General features: G+C 35.1%; 1 protein-coding gene across 1 annotated transcript in view; it reads left to right on the top strand.

The window, feature by feature from the left end:
- The window catches only part of COL25A1 (collagen type XXV alpha 1 chain), a 446,466-nt gene that overhangs the window by 355,396 nt on the left and 68,097 nt on the right, over positions 1 to 22,973 (top strand). The window contains exons 13-18 of the mRNA XM_072810760.1: positions 3,245 to 3,298; positions 5,560 to 5,586; positions 7,990 to 8,034; positions 14,705 to 14,737; positions 15,155 to 15,190; positions 19,899 to 19,943. Coding sequence (XP_072666861.1) covers positions 3,245 to 3,298; positions 5,560 to 5,586; positions 7,990 to 8,034; positions 14,705 to 14,737; positions 15,155 to 15,190; positions 19,899 to 19,943 — 240 coding nt within the window. The remainder of the gene's footprint in view (positions 1 to 3,244; positions 3,299 to 5,559; positions 5,587 to 7,989; positions 8,035 to 14,704; positions 14,738 to 15,154; positions 15,191 to 19,898; positions 19,944 to 22,973) is intronic.

The following is a 22,973-nucleotide window of genomic DNA, read 5'->3' as shown; positions in this document are numbered from 1 at the left end:
ACACTATATGACACATGGTTTATTCTTCTTTAACACTCCTTTTGATTCATGTTTCTTTATTTAATGAAGTGCAAGAAAACTTCGCTCAAAAAAAAAAATCCTGTGACCTCAATTAGATGTCCTCTTAAGTTATTTTTATATGTATTGTTTTTTCTGGCTCAAAACTCAGCTCTTTGGGCACAGGTATCTCTCATGCCTATTTCATCTTTATATCCCATGAAACACTCAGCCCAGAGTACAATAGCTAGAAAATTCTCACTAAATCTTAGTTGAATAAATTAACGTCTTCCAGAATCCCATAGCTCAGACTTGGCGCTCAGAGTTCTCCAGCTCATCATCCTTAACATTCCTTTCCCACAACCTGGCAAACTAGGTTGGAAAGTAGCAGAATGCTCCTTGGCCTCCTAATATAAGCTTGAATATATTCTTCTTGACATAACTTATTAGAAAGGTAAAATGCTCTGAGTCACTTTGTCACTTTTCCTTCTTTTTCTCTTCCCTTGCTTCATTCAGGAAAAAGCTTTATTCATTTTAAATTTAAAATTAAAATTAAAATTTCAAAATTTTAACTTTAAAATTTTGTGAGATACTTATTGAAATTATAAACACGTGAAAAAACATTTAACCTTACGAGTGATAAATGTAAAACTGGGCAACAGTAAACTCTTATTTGTGCTTATTAAAATTGCCCCCCAAATAATTAAAATTGTGATATCCGATGTTGATGAAGTTGTGAAAACGTAACACAGAGTGGGGGCCGATTGAAGCAGATAAAACTCAGATTCCTTTTGGAAAGCAATTTCAAAATATTTACAAAGGTGGGTTTTTCGTTTATCTTTAATAGCAAAAATTGGCAACAATCAAGTATTCTTCTGTTTGGGACAGATTAAACATATGATCACACCTGACTTTGTTAGAAGATAATCAAACCATTCACAAGACAATCATGAATACCATGTGAAAACAACTATGTAGGATCAAAAAATAAAAAATCAGAGTGTCAAACTATGTAATAAGCTTACAATTGCTTGAAAACACGTAAACATAAATAAGAAAGACTAGACGGAAACAGGACAAAATAATTATAAGGGTGATAGAACCATAGGTGCATTTGTTTGTTTCCTACTATGTTAAAAGATTATTTTAACAATATATAAACATTTTAAAAAGGGATCAAGTTTTAGTCTCTCAGTGTTCACATATTAAGGAGGATGTTAACCAGATACCTAAGCAATGTCTCTTTTCCTTGCTTCAGAATCACGGCATGTACTTTGTTCAGTTCCAGGGGTTTAACCATTTTTTTATTATTATTCTGGCTACCATGGTTATTCTTTGAAAGTCTAAACAAAGTTTGTATTGTTTCCTGGCAGCATCTCTTATTTGCATTAAACCATGAGTTATGATATTAGTGCATCCTGTTGTGGATTCTTTGAAGAGAGCAGACTTGATAGCTCTTCTTCTGTTGCAGAGTAAATGATAGTCCTCTTTCAGGGCATTTTCTATTTCCAACTTGTTACTCTTTGTGATGTACAAATGGCTGGTCAAAATTTTCCTATAATGGCCATTGCTCTTCTCTCAGCATTTTTGCCATTTATCCAAGGAAAGTGCAAGAGTTACAATTATAGTGTAACTTTATATACAAAGCAGAATTTCTTCCAGAAAGTTAAGACTTTAGCAATTATAATACACCAATATAGGAGTAAAATATTATTTTGCTCTTCTAGAAGGATAACGTAAGCTTCATATTCTTCGTTTATCTTGGAGGTATACCTAAATCATCTTTATATAAGTTATATTTAATTCAGGTTTCTATACATTCTGAAAGGTCATTTATAAATGAGAAGTATAAACCAAATGATAATGAGAATAGAAATACTCCCATGAATTCTCTCCCAGTTTTTAGATGCTTTCATTCATTCAGGAATGTATCTACTATTAAGAGCACAACCTCTTAAGCTAGATCATGAGAGTTGAAATCTTGGCTAGAGTTGTGTGAATCTAGAAAAGTTACTTAAACCTCTCTGTGCCACAGTTTCTTCATCTGTTAAATAGAGATAAAAAATACATCATAGAAATTTGTGAGAATTAAATGAATTGATGAATGTAAAATTCCTGGACCTTAAATATGGTACTATTATTAATGTACATGTTTTCGAAGCTGAGAGCACAAATATTAAAATGGCGCAGTCTCTGCCCTGTAGGTGACTTAGAAAACACACTTAAAAATCAACTAAGTTTGCTGTGAACCTAAAACTGTTCTAAAAATAGTCTTTTTTTTTTAAATCAATTAAAGAGCAACTTTACTACCCTCAGTGAAAAGAAGAAAGCTGTCCCATCATTGGTGCACACTGTAAATGACTTTGGGAATGTTTTTAAATGAAAATGAAATTCTGGTTGATATGACTCTGAGCCACATGGAAGCATTGAGAGCCAGATTATCTCACCTTTGCTTCTGGGCACTTCATGACTTCTCCTCTTTGGAAAATAATTGCTAGTTCAGAGCCTAGGAAAACTGTTATACAACCTCGTCTTTCTGAGATGGGAAACTTTTCTGACCTAGTAACATCATCCAAAAGCCTATCACTCCATAGGACAATGAGAGCCACAGTTCTGAATGTTTTATTCTAATTATTTTTTACCATGAAATTGAGAAGCCAAAGCCATGTTTATTTTTGACTTTTGTGTCAAATGTGTCTAATTTTGTAGGAATTCAAAGATGTGTGTGTTCTTTAAGCTTTAGATTTGGAAATACTTGTTAGATTAAGTCTCATAAATATAATGATTTAGTCTTTATTTTCCTGAGCTGATGAACCACTTAAAAGTTCTCCATCAAGAGAGCTTATATTTTCAGATGTCTTTAATTCATTCCACAAATATTTACTTATTGCCTACAAGGTACCCAATACCATGCTAGATACTCATTTCTGTCGGTAAGTTGCTTCAGCTTTCTTAATGGAGAAAAGACTGAATAAAGGAAATTAACCCTATGTTATCCTTGGTCCTTAGCACATAGAATTTTGAACCAAATGAACTCATTTGTATTTATACTAGTAGGCACCTATTTTTCTACTTCTAGAGCATTATTGGATAGTTATATCCTCTAATGATATATATATATATATCATTTTATCTCTATTTAACAGATGATATATATATATAACAGATGATATATATATATAATATATATATATATATCTTATGGATTTTGTCTATTTTATTTAATAGTATCTATTTTTTTCATGAGGGTGAGCCCGGGTTGCCTGGAACAGTAGGACAAAACGGAATACCAGGGCCAAAGGTTAGTACAAATGAAACCAAGCAGAATCATTTGAGAGTTGAGTTTTCATGAAATTGTAACCTATAACTTTTTTTTAGGTCCCACTGGTTTTACTTGGATGGAATATTTGTCAGTAGTATAATATGCAACAGTATAAAAGTGTGACTAATGACCAAATTATATTTGTGACTCTCATTTGCAGAAAAACAAATAAATATGATCAAAATCTTTATTCTGGGATACTTCAATAACATGAGAAAAAGCCCATATTTCAAATAAGACTATTGTCATTTTGTCACTTAATGAGTGTATTAAAATGTAGGCCATATCCACACTTCCTAAAATGTTCATAATATTTATAAGACTTACTAAAGATGATTCTCACAATGCCACTGTGGCCTTTCTTCAATATTTGATCACCTCCAACACTTACGTAACATAACTGGTTAATTAAATGAAGAGCAAAGATGTGGCATGTTTTGATTTTTAAGATTTTATTTTATTTTTATTATTCATTCATTTTATTTTTTTAAAGACTTTATTCATTCATGAAGGACACAGAGACATAGAGGGAGAAGCAGGCTCCCTGCAAGGACCCTAGTGCAGCAGGGGATCCCAGAATTCTGGGATCACACCCTGAGCTGAAGGCAGACACTCACCCATCAACCTTGAGCCACCCAAGCGTCCCTAAGATTTTTATTTTCTTAAAGTAATCTCTGCACCCAATATGGGGCTCAAACTCACAACCCCTAGATGAAGAGTCATATACTCTACCAACTGGGTACCAGGCACCCCAAGATGTAGCGTGTTTAAAATTTAAAAATGGATATAGTCTGAATTACTAAATAGGGAAAAAATGTAATGAGGATTTGGGGGCATTGCAAGTTTTCTTTGTTTTTTGAAGAACAAATGAATCTGTTAAATATAAAAAGATTGGTGACAGTTTAAACTGTTTAAACCAGACAGACAAATCCCAAATCCTTTGATGAGTGAACATCCCTTGAAGTACATAGCTAATGTCTAATCCTGTCAGCTGTGCTAGTGTGTATCTGTACCCACAGATGCCTGTCAGCTGATTTTACAGATCACATTGCTATTGACAGGCGCCTAGGACAGACCTAAAATTTATAGACCTGTCCTTTGTCCTGCAGGAGAGGAAAGAAAATATTCCTTCTGGGACTACAGCCATTCTCCTGTCTTTTCCCCTCTTTTGCTCCATGCTAAAAAGCCAAATGATAAGAGTTAACGGCTAAGGCATGTTCTCAGTGCTATTCTGTTGCCTAGCAACCATCAGGATGGATATTGAGCACTGAAAGGTGGCCAGAAATTCAGAAAGCCAAAGGGTGAGACAGAGTCCCAGCAAATGAAGAATCTTGCCTCAAAACTGACTTCGAGTGGTTTTTAAGTTAAAAAAAAAAAACACAATAATCATCTTAAACCATTTTTTTAAGCAGCCTGACCTCATGGCAACACTTACTAATGCTTTTCATAAGAGGAATATTATCATAATGTGTATGATTTACTTTAGAATTTTCCCGCTCCTTCACCTGTGCCTTCCTGGGTAAAGTGAAAATAAGAATTCTCTGCAAAGCACAATTTTGCATTTTAGTTTTCATACTGTCCAGGTCAGCATTTTCAATAAAGACATTCTCCTAAATTCACTTCAACTCTGCCCCATTCTAGTCTCTTTCCTAAAGGTACCAATGCCTCCTGGAATATACCTGATTGAGAACATGCTGGTTACCAGGAGGTTAAAGAGAGTTCATGACACTGTGAAGGGGTCCAAATTCAGGACCAGGTTTTTGATCATGTTTAAAGAAGACAGATTGGGGGACTTAAGCAGACTCCAGACCCCTGAAATAATCTATACACAGGAGGCTGCTTTGAATAAAAGACCATGAAAGGATGTGCTAGCCCACTTTACTGGTTCTGAGTTTGGGAAGAATAAAAACTTGAAAACTAAGAAGCCACTCAAGACATTGAATTGCTACCACATTGTTCTTAATGCCCCTAAAGCTGATTTCCGGCTGATAATCTGAAATATCTTTCTTTAGTCCCTTAAAAGTAAAGAATTAAGATTACATTTGATATTCATATCCAGGCCCAATTCTTCAGGAAATTCATCTCACCATTTGTTTTCAATATAGCAATTCTAATATTGCCAAAATAGAAAGGGTCACACATAATTGACTTAGTATGTTCAATATCTGACTTTGTTAGGTGTTGTTCAATTGGGTGTTTTATAATTTAATGTGCCACTCAATCTTTGTCCTTTTGCTCAGGGAGAACCTGGAGATCAAGGTGAAAAGGTAAGTAAGAGTGATTCTGCCTATAATTATCTTTTTTATCCCCCTAAAGAGAAATCAAACCGAACTGTATATAAGTATGGTTGACTAGATAGTAATAAATATTGATCCATAGATATAGATATAACAACCACTGTTCTTGTCAAACTGTTAATTATAAAAGGAGACCTGCAGAACTTCTGTTTTGCCTACTTGGTAATGCCACACGCCAATGCTTTTCTAAGTGTCCACATCACTCCCTACTGCTTCTAAGGTCACTAAGTTAAAGGTAGACAGATGTTTACCTGCAACAAATACACTGGAAATTGCCCCACAAATAATTCCATTCAAAAAGCAAAAAGAGAAACAAAAGGAGGAGGGGAGTGCCATATGTTACATTTCTCACAGACGTCCTTCTTGAATACTTTTGGGGCGTCCTGATTATTTTTAGGCTCTCTGTGCATATCATGGTGCTAATTTTCCTGGTTCTCATGCGATTTACATTAATAACTCTCGAGAAATGTGCTGCCTGCGTAGGAAGCTGCCAAGATACTACTTCATGCTCTTTATAAGTGATCTTCCTAACAAATTAATGTTATCACTTCTAATCCAAAAAGTAGATCTAAAGATCCAGCAAATTTCTTGAATGTAACTGTATTTTTCGGCACTGTAAACCAAAAATTAAAAAGACATTTATTTAAATGTCACATTTATTTAAATGACGAACATGGCCCCGTCAAACCCTTCACTTTGTAACCGCTCTCAGCCAGTCTTCCTAACAAGGAAGTTTGTTCTGTTTTGTTTTTTAATAAAGGATTTCCAAGCAATCCTTTAAAAAGTATGCTAATAGGCTGCCTGTCAAAGTTCCCTCATAACAGATCATCAGTACATTTATTTGGCATCCAACCAGTTCATTGTTATTAACTTGAAATTAATTAGTCATAAGATCACTCTTTTGTATAGAAATTAAGGAGGGAAAAGGATCAGTGCCGGCACCGTTCTAGGGATTCATCAGATAGAGCAGCTCAGGCTCCCGGGCTGCTGTGGTGTATCCGTCATCATAGACAAATGTCTATGAGCAAGTTAGCTTCATAGTTATTTGAAATAAGAAAATGGAGAGAAAAAAGTAAGTCTCTCTCCCGCACATCTCTTCCCTCTTCCAGGGAAACGATCATGAGTACTTTATCTCTTATTTATAGGAAATTTTTAAATGATGGAAAAGTGACCTCTTAGGAAGCTAAACAGAAGGGCATTCCAGCTTATGGAATCTATGAACAATAATGCATTGTTCTTGCTAACGGCTATCATTAACAGCTTATGGTGCATCAGTTGTTTTACACACAGCGTATTGTTTATTTCTTGTAACCCCATAAAGCATTCTTGCCCTTACGTTACACATGCAAAACGTGATGTAGGGAGGATTTCATTTGCCCAGTAGGTGCTGGAGCTGGGCTCAGTCTCTCTGGCGCCAAAGTCCATGATGTTTCCACTATGACATGCTGTAAAGACTTAAAGAATTCAGCATTGAAGGAATCAAAGCATGGATAATGAGCGAATGACTTTTTTTTTTTCTAACACATTGCTTTGTGGTAGAAAGGAGATGTCAGTGAGGGAATAAGCACAGGAAATCTCAAAAATAACCAAGAAAGCATGAACTCTCCAATTTCCTTTACTCTAATTTAAAAAGAGAGTTTTCAAATAAAATATAAAGCATTCATTTCACAAAAGTAAAACATAGGTGCAGATAAATTAATCTTCTGTCCACAGTTTTGAGGGCTGTGTCATGCACTGTGAAACCCTGGAGATTTGAACTGAGCTGAACTCAGACAGAGTAGGATTTGCACAGAGAGAAAGGAAAACGGCGGGCGAAGCCTAGGTGTCAGGAATGGCAGGAGGTCGTAAGGCATGTGGCATGTAGAGAGAATGGTTAGGAAAAAGGCTTTCTTGAGTAGAAAAGAGATAGAGTTAAGGAGGCTTTAAGTGCCAGAATGAGCTATTAGAAGTCAGAGAAAGTATTGCTTTCTGTTGATATCATAGAATAGTTTATTTTTTAAAAAAAGTTTTATTTATTTATTCATAGAGACACAGAGAGAGAGAGGCAGAGACACAGGCAGAAGGAGAAGCGAGCTTCATGCAGGGAGCCCAACGTGGGACTCGATCCCAGGTCTCCAGGACCACTCCCCGGGCTGCAGGCGCCACTGGGGCTGCCCTATCACAGACTAGTTTAAAACTGTTCACCTATGTTCACTGTAATAAATTTTAGACTAGTTGATATCAGGCAGCTGCTCAAGTGAAAATATGTTAGCTCTGCAGAACATTTGCAACAGATTTTAATATATAGTACACAGGAAAGCAAACTTAAAATAATGAAAGCTACTATATGTAATGTCACCAATATATTTTACTGTATCACTTTTCCCCCCTTAGGGAGATCCTGGAGAGAACGGTCCCAAAGGTGACACAGGCGAAAAGGTACAGTGTTATGAAATATGAAAGATGTGTATGAGCAAGAAATGTTATATCATGCAAGTGAAAATGGAAGATTTTGAGAGAGGTGAGTGGTAGTAGTTTAATATGATAAGATCAGAAATAATTCTACAAGTTTAGAAAACATTTGAATATCTAGCTTATATAGGTGATCATTCCACAAGCTCCAAGCTACAAATTTAAATATTTTAAAAGTAAAATGGTATATCACAAATTCTAGAAAATGTGTAGCTAGGATTGCAGTAATATGGCTTTAAAGAAATAAAACCATTTATTCATATAGAGTCCCTTCATACTCAGAGATATAAAAATAAAGTTTCTAAAGTGATTCCTTTTGTTCCAGTTTGGGGAGACAAGTCACAGGATTGAGATGAAATTTAAAAGTTTGAAAGTAAATGTCATTTGATTAGAGCCTCTAATGCAATCTTGAAAATTTGCCTTAACTTGAAATCTACTAAATCCAGATACTTTGTCAGCCTTTACATTGCCCCCCCCCCACACCTTTTAAAGCATTGTTAGTATTTATATTACAGTGGTCTTGTGGCTTATCTTCCTACATCTTCTCATCACCCACTCCCCATCTATCATTATAGCTTTTGTTTGGATTCATACTTCACAGACATCTCTGGCATAAGAAGGGTATTTCACTTCACTTGTGCTGTAAAGAATTAAGAAAAATTTTAGGAAAATGAAAACAGAATAGTTGGATTTTCATTAAAATCAAGCTAAGTAATTGAGTAATAAAAAAAAGATTTATTCATTTAAGCTTAGAGTTGAGGATAAAAATATTTCACTTTGAAATTATTACAGTACAGATGGATAATGGTTAGTCATAAAAGCATCCCCATAAAATAAAGAGAAATTTATCTTTCTCATTCTTATAAATATTAATATAAATATGGCATGGGTGGTAGGAATGAATTAATGTCACCAAGTAGCAGTTGTGTTTGTATTCAAGGAGCAGTCTGGAAATTAGAGTGGACCCTCTGTCTCTTGTAGACCAGGGTTTCCCATCCTCAGCATTATTGACATATTGGGCCAGATAATTCTTTGTTGTGGGGGCTCTTGGATGTTTAATATTCCTGGCCTGTGCCCATTAGATTCTAGTAGTTGCGACAACCAAACCTATCTCTAGACATTGCCAAGTGGCCCCTGGAGGACAAAATCACTTCTAGTTGAAAACCATTCCTATAGACCCATTTTATATACTTGTCAAATTTAATTAACATGCTGCAATCAAATATGGCATGAATATTCTTAATATTTAGTAAGACCAATGATACACCTCAATCACTCTCAAAGTCAGAATTTTAAACCCCAGATGTATAAACCTGGATATTATATTTAACTTTCTTGATTATACTTAAAACCAGAAGTCAGCAAAGTTCCTGTAAAGGACCATAAAATAAATATTTTAGGTTTTCTGGGCCTTGTGGTCTCTCTATGACAACTCTTCAACTCTGTTCTTGTAGTGTGAAAGCAACCGTAAACAACATGTACACACACTAGTATGGCTATGTTCCAATAAAACTTTATTTCTGGACATTGAAATTTTAATTTCATGTAATTTTCATGTGTCATGAAATATTATTGTTCTTTTGATTTTTTTTAACCATGTAAAAATATAAAAAACATTCTTAGCACATGGGCCACACAAAAACAGGTGCTAGCTGGAGTTGGTCTGAAGGCCTTAGTTGACAGTCTGCTCAAAGAAAGGAAATCTTCTAAACAGAGAGCCATTTTTTCAAGTGAAAAAAGTCTGAACTATACCTGTGTGGATTTCTGTAGACAATTTTATGCTTTAGAAGATGGATTTTTAAAGTTTCATGTTTGGAATGTAGGCCAATAATTGTTTCTTTAATCACACATTTTTTTAATTCAATTTTCCAGTAGTAAAGCAACATTTTTCTTTGAAAAGGCCAAGTCTGCCTCAAAAGAATACTGTTCTTATTTTTTATATTAATGCAAATCATTTACCATACTGACTCACACATAGTAAACTCTCAATAAATGTTAGCTTTCTTACCACATGGAAATTGAAATCCACTAGATTGGTTGTTTTCTTTTTTATCAAAAATTTTTATTAGTCAACTGAAATTAAGTACAAGAAATGGTTCAGTTAAAACGGAAATCATTTCTATAAACCTTCAATGGGCCTAAACAGGGGATTGTAAATAGGAATCTGTAACATATAATATGTAATCTGACCTGTAGCATTCATCCTGAGAATGCTGTAATTGGAATATAATTTTTGATGTGTTTTTTTAAACATTTCCTGCTTCTGTCATATAATTTGTTTCCAGTATGTTGAAAATACTCTTCTCATGGCCTTTGGTTTCAGTATGTGAAACTCATTCATCATTTACCAAGTTTGAGATGTAAAATCAAAATATGCTTTTTTTTTCTGCCATTGATGTAGTAAATTACATCATTGACTGATTCACTTTAATAGGATTTTTTTTCCTTTTGATCCAACTCAGTGCCTTTGGATGGTAAAACAATCTAAACCTTTCCAGACTGGTCATCTGGAAATGCTGTGGAACTGTAAAAACCAATAGGCTGTGTTTCGTCCGTGGCCAGCAACTGCAGTACTCTCTAGGCTTGAGAGTCACACTCCAAAGAATGATTTCAATCATGTGTGGAGTTACTATGCAAACGTTAGGTTCTGCTCTTTGGAGCATTAATCCCACCGACAAATGTAGAAACGCATTTGTTATCTCTTTCAGCCAACTTGAAAGTAGGTGTGTGTGCAGCAAGCTGAATGGCTTGATCATGCCACTGTATTATTCACAATTCATTGTATGTTGATTCAGAAGCTTCACATTCCCTGTCTTGGAATGACCTGTCTGTGCCTTCACTTTCTCTGCTCCCTCAGTCTCCATTCATGTAAGCACACTGCATTCTTAGTTTATGCCTACATAGCATCTTTAATTTGCATCCTCTCGTCTTTTCTGGAAGCCACACCCATACTTGGAGCTACCATCAAATCGTCTCTTCTTAAAATCACATGTGAAGTCCTATCTCCAGGGGCTTCCCCACCCCCGGCAAGGGGCCTTCTCTAACTTGGCACATGTGGTCACCTCAGGTTAACATACTGTGTCTGTCCACTCCTGCCTCTACCTTCTATTCTTCAGTTCCCTGGGACCTCAAGTTATAAGTCATTTCCCTCCCTGGGGCAGCCTTTCAGTCACCTCCAGGTTGGTTAGGTTACTTACTCTCTGCTCCTACAGCACTCTTTAAAATCCCTTTCATAACCATCATCAGGGTTTATTGTAATTTCTTGTCTAATTGGACATCTAGCTCATTGGGAAAGAAAAAACAAATAAACAAAAAACTATATGATGTCAAACTATTCCCAGCACCAATCCAGGTTCCTGGCACATAGTTGTAAGATAGTAAATATTTATTGAATAGACAACCTTTAAAAAAAAAATCTGTTTTCCTTACAACTGTTTTTCATTTTCACGGAATGGTAGAACTTTGTCCTGTGACATGCATTTATTTTTCTTTCTTTTTTATAAAGATTTTATTTATTTATGAGAGACACACAGAGAGAGGCAGAAACACAGGCCAAAGGAGAAGTAGGCTTCCTGCAAGGAGCCCGATGTGGGACTTGATCCCTGATCCTGGGATCAGGCCCTAAGCCAAAGGCAGAAGCTCAACCACTGAGCCACCTAGGCGTGTCTATACAGGGACACAAGGTTTCCCAAACATGAGAATCTCTTCCTAGCCCATATTTTTCTTTAAATAATGGAAAGAAAGAAAGAAAATATTTTTCATGCTTTCAATCAGTAATATTTTGTGTATATATATATATTGGCAGGTGACTATGATGAGCACAGATTAAGGGTGGAGATTGTAACTGCCTTGCTCCCTGTTCTTACCCAGTACCGGGTATATCTGCAAACAGACCATGCTGGCACTTCATCAGTGCTCAAACATTTATTGAATGAATTAATGAATGATAGAAATGTCACCATGTTCACTTCATTTATCCACCTAGACTTTATTAACACATACGTAAATACTTACTACCTATTGTGTTTGAAAATAATCGTGACCAAAAACGGAAACTCTCTGTATTTGAGTGATCAAAAGTCAAATTCATTTATCTCAAGTGTCTTCTCCAAGTATTTGTGTCTCATCCTGCGGAAACTTGTTTCTAGACCAGCTGACTTATGAAGCTAAGAGTATACTTAAGACATAGTTGGGTTTTTCCTACTTTAATCCTGTATTCACTTTCACTTTTGGAGGAATGAGGATTATAAACACTGGCTGTTTTATTTCCACTATTTGAAGCGCTATCCTTTAAAATGTTTAACTTATGACAGTCTTTCAGCAGTTGTCTTGCTACTTAAAAGTTATAAAAATTCTTTGAGATTTCACAGTCTAAGTTTTTAAAAAGAGAATTAAAATATCATTCATAGTCCTTCCAAATGAAACTGCTCCAATTTCCACAAATAAATCAGTCTTTCAGGAAACTGTCCTTTACTCTCCATCCAATTTCTATGAGAACTAAGTCTTGTCCTTATTCTCATTGGTAGGTTACCCAGCCACTTTCCATTAGGACACTAAAAATAAAAGGTTTTAAACTGCAGTTAATACAAGCAACTTCCTTTTATTTACAAGTTTATTGCAACCTTTATGCCCTGTTGTCAAAATGAAATAAACCGATAATTCTTATTCTAATAAAAAGTACATGGCAATGGAATTTAGGGAGTCCAAAATTCACTTATTCTCTAGTTGCTTCAATTTCCTTATCTATTAAGTGAAAACAGTAATATCTACCCTATCTCATCAGAGATTTATGGGGTATAAATGAGATGAGAGAAGGGACTTAGCAAAGTCAAAATTGCTTTTAGGAATATTAAGGTCTTATTGTGCAAAATATTGCAAACCTGATTCGTTGGTGTTGATGGCTTTCAGATTTGATTTAGTAGAAAGAGAAGTGTTATTTTATTAGCTGCATTTATTTTACTCCCCATTTGGACCTCAATTGAATGTTACTGGTGAGAAGGAGAAATCAGTATAAGACAGTATTTAGGGGCTTAATGTTTTGAAATGTTTTAATTTTTAACTTGGGTAATAACAATTACAGACATCAAAAGAGCTCACATATGTATCAGTTTCTTCAGTAAGCTAATTTATTATTTCCTTCTTCCTAAGCTTTTTTTCCTTCCTAAAATTTTTTTCATTTTGACCCTTGACTGCTGACTTGTTTAAAACATTCTTTTTGAGATTTGTTCATTCACTTGCCATATAGGTATCGAGCATCTCCTATGGGCTGGGCACTGAATAAAAATTGACAATGAATCTGCCCCCATGTGGTTGATTGTCTGATGAAGGGACAGACAATGAATAAGGCAGAAAAGATAAATACGTAATTATGAAGTGAACTATGCAGGGCATGAGCAGAGCTCAGTGCTGTGTAGTAGGATGTGTATGTAAGGGCATGATCTGAAGTTGGTAGGTGAAGGGTTCTTTGAGGCAAAACCATGTAAGCTGAGACTTCAGGAGAGAGCAGTTTCCAGCGTGGGGAAGAGGTGTGAAGAATTGTGCAAGGGGAACAAATGCTCCATGTACAGAGGCCTGAGACCTCATCTGTGTCTCTAAGAGAGAGTGATGAGCAGCTTCCTAAATCCAGAACAAGGGACCAGACCCCTGGAGTTCCTTGAGCACTTGCATGAATATGGCAACTCAGGAAATTCCAATAAGTACCTTCCTCCTGTAGCAGTTCCTATTTTCTCGACAGACTCAAATGGTTAAGTTTTCTCCCTTCTTTTTTTTCTTTTTGCCTGGTAGTGTGTTCATGGGACAGAGGCTAGAAGGAGCTTGAAAATCTAGGCCCTTTGTTGATCTCATTTTAGAAATAAGCAACATTCTTAACCTCCATATTATTTTCCACGAATCCCTCTATGCTGATTTTATAGCATGTTTGCTTCGGAATGTGGTCACCTTCTGTCATATTCCGATGGAGTACAGTGCTTTTTAAGAAAGCAGATTCTATCTCATGATTTTCTCCCAGATCTTACATATGTCCCTGCCACCAAAGAGTCATCCATCATCCTGTAATTTTCTGGTGACTGCATCAAAATGAAATAAGTGTAAAGCCAGAGAAAATGTGCTGGTCGTAACTGTGAGAGTGCTTCATGAGGAAAACAAACTGACCTGCTACGTGGCTTTTTCCAGCTCGACATCATTAACCCTTTGACTTCATCTGTTGAACCCTGACTTTCTGAAGACCAAGAGGGTTAAGGAACTCCCAATAACTGAGAGCCTGTGACATTAATACATTCCAGAAATAGAGAAAACCAAAATCCCAGATCTCTAAATTATAATTTATTACTTTAGAATACAGTCTTAGCATTATATCAAGGGAAGAGATACATGTTCATGTATTTATATTGACTTCAATGAATACAGTCCTTAAGTATTTTGCATTGAAAATAAACCCATGTTTTTAGAAAGTGCATTGTGTACCTTGGAAATTGTTGGCATCTTAACAACTGACATGTTGACATAGTCCTATGGAGTGTGGTTAGGTCTGGTAGTATTGGGGCTCTTTTGAGTGCCATGTTGATAATGGCTTTCTGTGCATTTGTATGATTTTTATTCTCATAACTTATGGGATAATCTCTCATGGGTTTTGTTTTAGGGTGACCCTGGATCATCTGCTGCAGGAATTAAGGTAACTGTAACCTTGTGAATGATTGTACCCCAGGAGTTACAGTTCTGAATTTTATAAGCCTCTGCTTTCTCTTCTTTTGCACCAGTTCTGATGGTTATAACTGTTTCTATTCTTCTGCAATAATCCCCTTCCAAACACAACGGGGAGTATCTGTTGGAAATCTGATAAAGGCTTAAATAAGAGGCCTTGCCTTGACTTCTCTCTGCAGTTGGTTTTTATGGAAATGTGGATTTTTATGTGAGCTTTAGGTATGTTCACAGCAAAAAGATTTTCCTGTCTCTGGTGAGATATACAGTAATAGAATAAAGTGAAATGACCAGGAAGGCTAGGCCATCTCTGTGAAAGTGTCCAGAGGCCTGAGGACTTTGGAAAATTATTGTAAGATTGTTTTTATCATCTTGGGTTTTCTTTGTCCAGGGGGAACCTGGAGAATCTGGTCGTCCAGGACAAAAGGTAATACTTCTAGTGTCGTCTTTGTACCATCCCATATTTGCCATTTTATATCTACTATTCTCTGTGTAATATGAAAACAATTATTGAAAAATGATGCAGTTTTCATGCTTTGCATGCAGAGTGTGATTGTTTTGCATTTTAAAAGGGTTGATGCTGACCATGGCAAAATATGAAACACTCTGTACATGTAAAAAGATGCTCTGTATACTACGGTCTGCATATACTCAGCTGTTTGAAGCTAACAGATCAGTCAGGTTGGAATGCCAACAGCTTGCATGTTTAAAGATACTCTGCATGTTCCTATCATTCATGAGAAGAAGTGAGCATTTACTAAACTGTTTCAATTGCAAATGATAGTTTCTTATATTCCTTTTCCTTTCATTTCATATACTTCCCTACTGATAACTTTTTGTGTGAATCACATCTACCTATGCAATGAATATTATGTTATACACACCGGATTTTTTAATAAACTAAGCTTTAATTGGAGACACTAGCCAAGCACTTTAATCAATCTGTGGATACATACACGAATTTTTTAATCATTTGTGCTTCACTTCAGTGACAAATTAGAGGATATGCAGTGATTATGTTTAGATTCATATTCTCATTTGAGTCTGAGACAGGAAACAACTGTTAGCAGTTTATTGTTTGAGCATCTGGATATCAGTGCCCTGTGCCGTCAGATTTTAGGTAACAGATGTATGGTAGCTAGCGAGTAAATGTGAATTCCACATTAGGTTAAATCTCTTAAGATCATAACTCTACCTCTATCTAGCAATAGCTGATGTTGTAGAAAAGAATATGATTAGAGACATAGAATCTACCTCAGTGTAAATGGAAAGATAGAATCAATCTCATTGTAGGAATTTGGAATCTTAAGACATAGTAAAATAGTGTTCCCACACTCTTGAAGTCATTGAGAGGATCGTTGCTTTGTTTTAAACACCTAGGACGAAAGTAATTTTTGAGAAGGTCTTTCATGTTCTTTTAAAATTTCTCTAATTTAAAAACAGAGTTTTCTTTTAAAACTCAGGCTCAAAGAGTAATGATTCATCAGGGCCCAGTTTCAGGTAAAGTTCAGACTTTTCCAAAGAGCCCAGAAGAATTCTGCAAATTTTGGTATTTAATTCCTAAGATTTCCTACTGATTCTATATGTAAGAACTCTGAAATTAGTGGTATCATCAGCGATCCATGGTCCACTTTCTTTTGAAAAAGCAAATAATCTTCTCAGATGATCTAATTTTAGGTTGCTTAGTCTTTAAAAATTAAAGGCTAAATTTAAATTGCTCTCCAAATCTGTAGTATACTAAAAGAAATGTCTGCAAGACTATTATGCCTTTTTAACAAAACAAAACAAATCTGCTGTAATTCTGTATAGGTTCCACTGTTTTCAGAGTGGAAGATCCAAAATGATTTTCAATTGCTTAATAAAATATTGCCTTATCATGATTATTTAGAAATACAGTTTTGATTCACTCCTGGAAGTTTATAGGTTTACATATAGAAACATTGGATTTCCTTTGTATTTCATTACAAATCTGCTTTAAATTATATGGAGAGAAGAGGTGGATTCATTAAAAGCTCACAACCTATCTGAATGAGTACGTGCCCTGAAATGAACAGCATCTTTTTTCACCAATATTTAGGCCAGATTCTATCCTTTGATGCAATCTCACTTGCCCACCATATTTATGACTTCCTTTGTCTAATATCAGGATTTGGCAATACTTAACCCAACATTGCTTTAAAAGTAGAGTATTCCCATGCTTGCTGCTTACTTAAGATTAGAAAATGACAAGCAGGATTGAGTACAGAATCAATTCAAGAGATCTTCCATGGAATTTTCCTCATCATTGAAGAACTGTGTTGTGGATTCAGTACTTAAGCTGAAATGTATGAGGGACATTCCAGAAATGTAGAAAGTATTGTGACAGAACGAAAGCCCATTAATTAGCTTTCTGCTGTCTGGTGTTGTCCAGTATGAAAATTTGTTATTTAGAGCAACATTCATAATGTAGAATGATTTCATCATAGTTGTTTTTTCTTTGATAGATTCAACAGTAAAGTATGTGATGACATGACTTAGAGTATGTTTTTATGTTCCTAATATAAATGTGTAGATTTATAAAATTAGGTATTATGTTTTATCACATAATTCTTTCTTCCTAACTTCTCCACATCTTTTATAAAATATATTTTTTTAATTTTAAAGGGGTAAAAATACTTGATCCTCCATTGGAAGGGATCCTCCCAGTTGAAGTATATCTAAAAGTATAGGGCACTGTAACAGGGATGTGGGGCAAAAGCAGAGTCCTAACTTTGACAGTGAACAACGGTCTCCTTTAGTGGAGGGTAAAAGGGAGAGAAAAAAAAAAAGAACCTGAAATATAATGTGTAAAGCTTAATCTACTTGGACAGGTATTCTTTGAATGAAAGAACAAACCAATTCTTAATTATGACCCAGATCTGACCTTGGGCTGTGTATGCCCAAGAATCAACCCAGAGAAACTTCTGGGCCAAGACATAGCGGAGAGTGGAAAAGTCAACAAAAACCATGTCTTACTGGAAGACAAGTCTTCATGGCATAAATACAGGGAATCTATATAGGAAGAAAAGACTTCCTAAGAATGTTGACATGTTCCACAAAGGTTAACATTAAATATTTTATAATCTTTCATTATGTTGACTACTACATTAAGGAAACATAAATTTTTCCAAATTTAGCAGGTCAAATTTACAAAAATCCAAGAAAATGAAATATGCATTCCTGAAATATGTTTCCTTTGAAAAGTCCACTTAATACTTTAATATAAATACATACCTACCTACATACACATGTGATATAGGAAACAGCTAAAAGCTAAAGTCTAAGTATTCAATCTACATTGTAAAATAGCCCATGATGTCTCATACATATTTCTTATTGTTAGAAAACATAAGCATGTGTCTATGAATGCATGTAAATATAAATATTTTTTAAAAAGTAGTCATAGAGTCCTTTTTAATATAGTGTGGGGGGGAGGCGTATGGTGAGAACTGCAGGGAAACAGTGTTATGACTGCTATATTTTCACACATTTCTAATGGGATGCCCTGAGTTTCGGGGGCCTTTCCTAAAACAATATGAAACTAAATTTATCACTAATAGGTTTACTTTTAATTGGTTGTATATTGTACTACAATTTACTGTATATTCAAAGGCCTCGAACTTCTTTTTTTGAAGTAAAAGAGAATCTTCAGTAAAATATGGATGCCACCCTACTTATTGGATCTACTTAAACTTATTGATTGAAGGGCAAAGAGGAAAGAAAAAAGAAAATCAAATGTGTAACATTTCCTTGGAAAGTTTAATCTACTTGGACAAGTTTTCTGTGAATGGAATATCAAATTCTTAATAATCATTCCTTCTTCTCTGGCATAACCTCATCTTAGTCTTACTGTTCACAGTGCAAAATTTCAGTTGAATAGTTTCAAACAGCATGGCTTTTCTTTTGCATTCCTGAAGCACCTCTGCCCTAAACCATCAGGAAAGTTGTTGTCCCCTCTATGCCTAACCATACAGCTTAATAAACAGTATCTGGAGTCATTGTTTGATAATACCAAAGCAAATTATGGCTCTTCATGATATGAAAGTAATACAATTAAAAACAAAATATATGATTGTTCTTAGTAGATTTTCCTTGGAATGAGGATTGTTAAGGCATTTAGATTAAAAGAAATGTCTCCCTTTACCACTTTTATTTAGTGTGATGTCCTAACCTCTTTCAATATAGTTGTCTGTCCCACTGACTGACCATTATGAAACAATGTGTGCCTTTTACCCTCAAATGTTTCCACAAATAATAGTCACCTCAGTCCAATACAGGATGGACTTTCATTTTCTTTGGCAATTCCTTTATGTTTTCTTAGTGGAATTCAGGAGATTTTCTAAGCAATGTAACCTCTTCTCACTATACTTTATTTAAAACAATGTAGACAATTCTGTGAAAATGAGATTTAGCTTGACTCCAGTGTGCTCACACAAAATGTACCACTTAATCTCAAACCTGTATTCAGGAACAGCTGCACGCATGGTACCATTAGCCCTAAATTGTTAAGCAGGGTTACCTAGACTCAACAATTGTCAGAAATACAGTCTGGAGTTAAGTATAATCTTAACTATGCATTTATATTCTCATCATTCAGGAATGGAAAAGAAATCTTACAATACTTTTAAGTGAGCAAGACTTTTAATGTGTATTGTTTTGATGTGACCATCTGTTCACACAGCCAACTCTTGATTATCTGAGGTAAGAGAGCCCTGGAATAGGATGCATTATTCAAATGCATACATAATCCTCATTTCAGCAAAGAGCTTCAGCTTCCACAAGAAATCATTTACTAGGGAAAAATAAAATGTAGGAGTTCCTTTTACTTCTCTGACTTGCTTTCCAGTAGAGATGCCAATGAGCAGTGAGATGGCAGGAAGAGAGAAAATCCTGAAAAATCTGCAAGGTGGTCAACCAATCTCTGAATCAAGAGTTGACTGAACTGTATAATCTCACCAAAGTTCTTAAAATTAGACAGTATTTATATATGTATATATATATATATATGCAACAAGTATTCAGTTAGGAACTGAATACAAATCATTTGCCATATTTTTCTCCAGATACTGTGAATGAGTGACTATTGTTCTATAATGCTATGTGATTTTCCTATGTAGGGTGAATCAGGGCTTCCTGGGCTTCCTGGACTTCCGGGGATAAAGGTAAATAAATACTGCACTGACAGTCTCAGCTTCATAGAACTGTAATTGTGAAAGTCACAAAAATCAAAGGAAAATAGGAAAAAGAGAAAATTAAAAACATCACGCTATTCTTTAAATCCTCTCCAGCTATCTTGATCAATTAATTTTTTTAAATCAAGGGGCACCTGGGTGGCTCAGTCTGTTGGACATCTGACTCTTGATCTGAGCTCAGGTCTTGATCTCAGAGTCATGGGTTCAAGCCCCACATTGGCATTTTTTTTTTTTAGGTGGCATTTTTAAATTGAAAACAGGCACAGGTATTGCTAACATTTGCCATTGCTACAGGTATTGCTAATGTTTGCCATTGCTATCTGGACTGTATTCTACTATTGAACCTACTATGCCCCTTGAAAAAAATGTAAGTGCCACATAGGAATTTTTAAAGTCCAGAATGTCTACTTTCACATTTTAATTTTATTCTTAACATCCTATCACAGTCTTAACATCCCCATAAATTAAACATTTAGGTAGCTGTTTTTGTAATTCATTCATTATAATAATTGCTCTAAAATATTTTCTGCTTCCACTTCCTATCAATAACTCTCACTGCATAGTACAAACCAGATTACTATTCTGACCTATATACTATTTCCATAAACTTTGTATGTATCTTTTGAAATAATTGCTTAAATCTTAGTTTACATTGTTTTCCATATTTTAAAATCATCTAAAAATATTAAGAAACTTTCATTTTTTTAATTGCTTAAAATTTTTCACATGGCAATTGATAAGGCTTAAAGTTCTACTGCCCTAGGAGTAGTTCCTCCTTTAAGATCTGCTTTTTAAACCTTAAAAGTTTTAGAGTTTTCTTTAAATTCTAGAACCATTTGAGAGAGTAACATAATGCAAGTATATTTTTCCTAATTTGTTCTCATAGATTTTGAATCACTCTTTAGTGTGCATTAGACCATTCTAAAATTAATAATCCTAGTTTCAGTGTAAGGTTATATATACTGTTTGATGAAAGTTGTGTTTGAAGTATGGTACATGAAATAATATAGCTTTAGAATAAATATGTTAAATTATTGAGTTCCCCAGACATTGTATGGTATCACATATATTTTATGACTTTATTTGGTATAAGTAGCAGACATGGAAACTGTGTTTTTCAGTCTGACACTCAGAAATTCCTGCTTTTTGTTTGGTGTTTCCAGATTAGTATCATGGACATTTAGATATGTCCTTTTATTATATTTTGTCTTTGGCTTCCTCAGTGAAAAAGTACACTCTATGACAACAGCTTACTAAAGGGTTGAAGCCTTTTCCTTATTACTTGATATTTAGCAAATTAATTGTTTCCAAAAAAAAGTATGTGTTTCATATTGTAGAGTTTATTTATGGCAGTTCCTTAGTAATTCCCATGCATTAAGAAAAGAGCTTTTTACAAATGATTGGGAGATCATAGATTTTTAAAACAAATTTAAGAAAATTATACTCAACATTAGTTAAATCCCTGGTTGCATTATAAATAAAGGGGAAGGTGTTGGAAAGAAGGGACATTTGGGAAGGGCTGGGACAGTGTTTCCTGCAGCACTTACTCATAAGTTAGCGGAGCTGTACTGCTAATGCCAGCTCATGTGTCAGGAAACTCAGAGCTGCATTGAAATTCAGTTGTCCCTTCTCAGGAGTACGAGGCACTCTCTTGGCGAGAAAGACTATGTAAGGGTAAAGGTGATTTACCCTCCAAAATGAACAAAAACCAATTTGAATGATTCTATTTGTTATCATTACCTCTTATTTATATTATGTCTTCCACCACGAAAAATATCCCAGGGCATTTCCCTAGTCACATGTGAACTAGTCTGAGTGTTTTGAACTTTTTTAAATTGGGAAGAGTGTTGGTGATTTGCTACCTCCGGTAAATGTTTTTATTCCTAGGGTCCTAGGACATTGTCAGATAGATTTTGTCAAGATCATATAGCTGATATTTTTGTTTTTAAACCTTTACTGTGACTGCTGTGATAAGCTATCCATTGACAAACCTTTTTATCCTTCACTAGAGATACTTTTCTGTACAATTACCAAGTATTTTGGAGGAAATACCCAGTATTTGATTTAAATCACGGATTCTGTTTTTGGTTTAATTACCTTTGTCTTCTCGCTCTAGTTCAGGATGTGAGTGAGCAATATTCTATCTTTATAATGTAGTAGGTCCTCAGGATACAGAGGTCATTTTGTGAAGGAGACAATTTAAGAACACATTTTCATTATTAGTCATTGGATATGTATAAATTTAGAGTTACAAATTTATAACTTTATGATAGAGATTCATTAATTTGAGATGTTCTTTAGAACAAGCCTTGCTTCTACTCCGTTGCTAACCACAGGATAGTTAACAGATTTGATTTCATAGTTTGATTGAGTAACAATATTTAAAAGATGAAACAATATGTATGGATTTAAAATGTGTGGTAGCCAGAACTTGTATGATAGTTTATGCTTTGGAAATACTTCCTGTTGCTATTCATTCCTTTATCTAGTGGTACTACAGAGAGCATGCACATGCCATCCGTTATTTCCAAGACATTGAGGAAACCAGCCATGACATACCAGGGAAGCTTTGATTCACCACCTGTTGCTCTCGGGGAATGGTGGGGAACTTAATGAGCACCCAAATGCCTTCCACACAGCCCTCAGGAAATGAGCAAAGTGCCTAAATACAGACAGCAGACTCATCTATCTATCACCTCAGAGTCCCACTCAGAGAAAAGTGCTGATACCTTGGGCATACATAATAAAAGTCACCAAGAACAGGCATAACTTAATTTCAAACTACTCTTAAGCTTCCTGTACAAGTATTGGAAAAGTTCTTTCACCATGTGGAAGACATTTGGAATTCCTATTTCATGCATTCATGGTTCATATAGTGTCAAGATGTTCAACTGGGAAAATTAAATTATGCACAATGTACCATGCAGACATTGATCTTCTGGAATAAGATTTGAGCTCAGAAAGTGATTTTTATAAATAAGCCTTCAAATATGTTTTTCA

Source organism: Canis lupus, chromosome 33, assembly GCF_048164855.1.
Source record: "Canis lupus baileyi chromosome 33, mCanLup2.hap1, whole genome shotgun sequence".
In the NCBI taxonomy this organism is placed as follows: Eukaryota; Metazoa; Chordata; class Mammalia; order Carnivora; family Canidae; genus Canis; species Canis lupus.
Note: the sequence above shows the minus strand (reverse complement) of the source record. Positions and strands in the feature narration are given on the sequence as shown.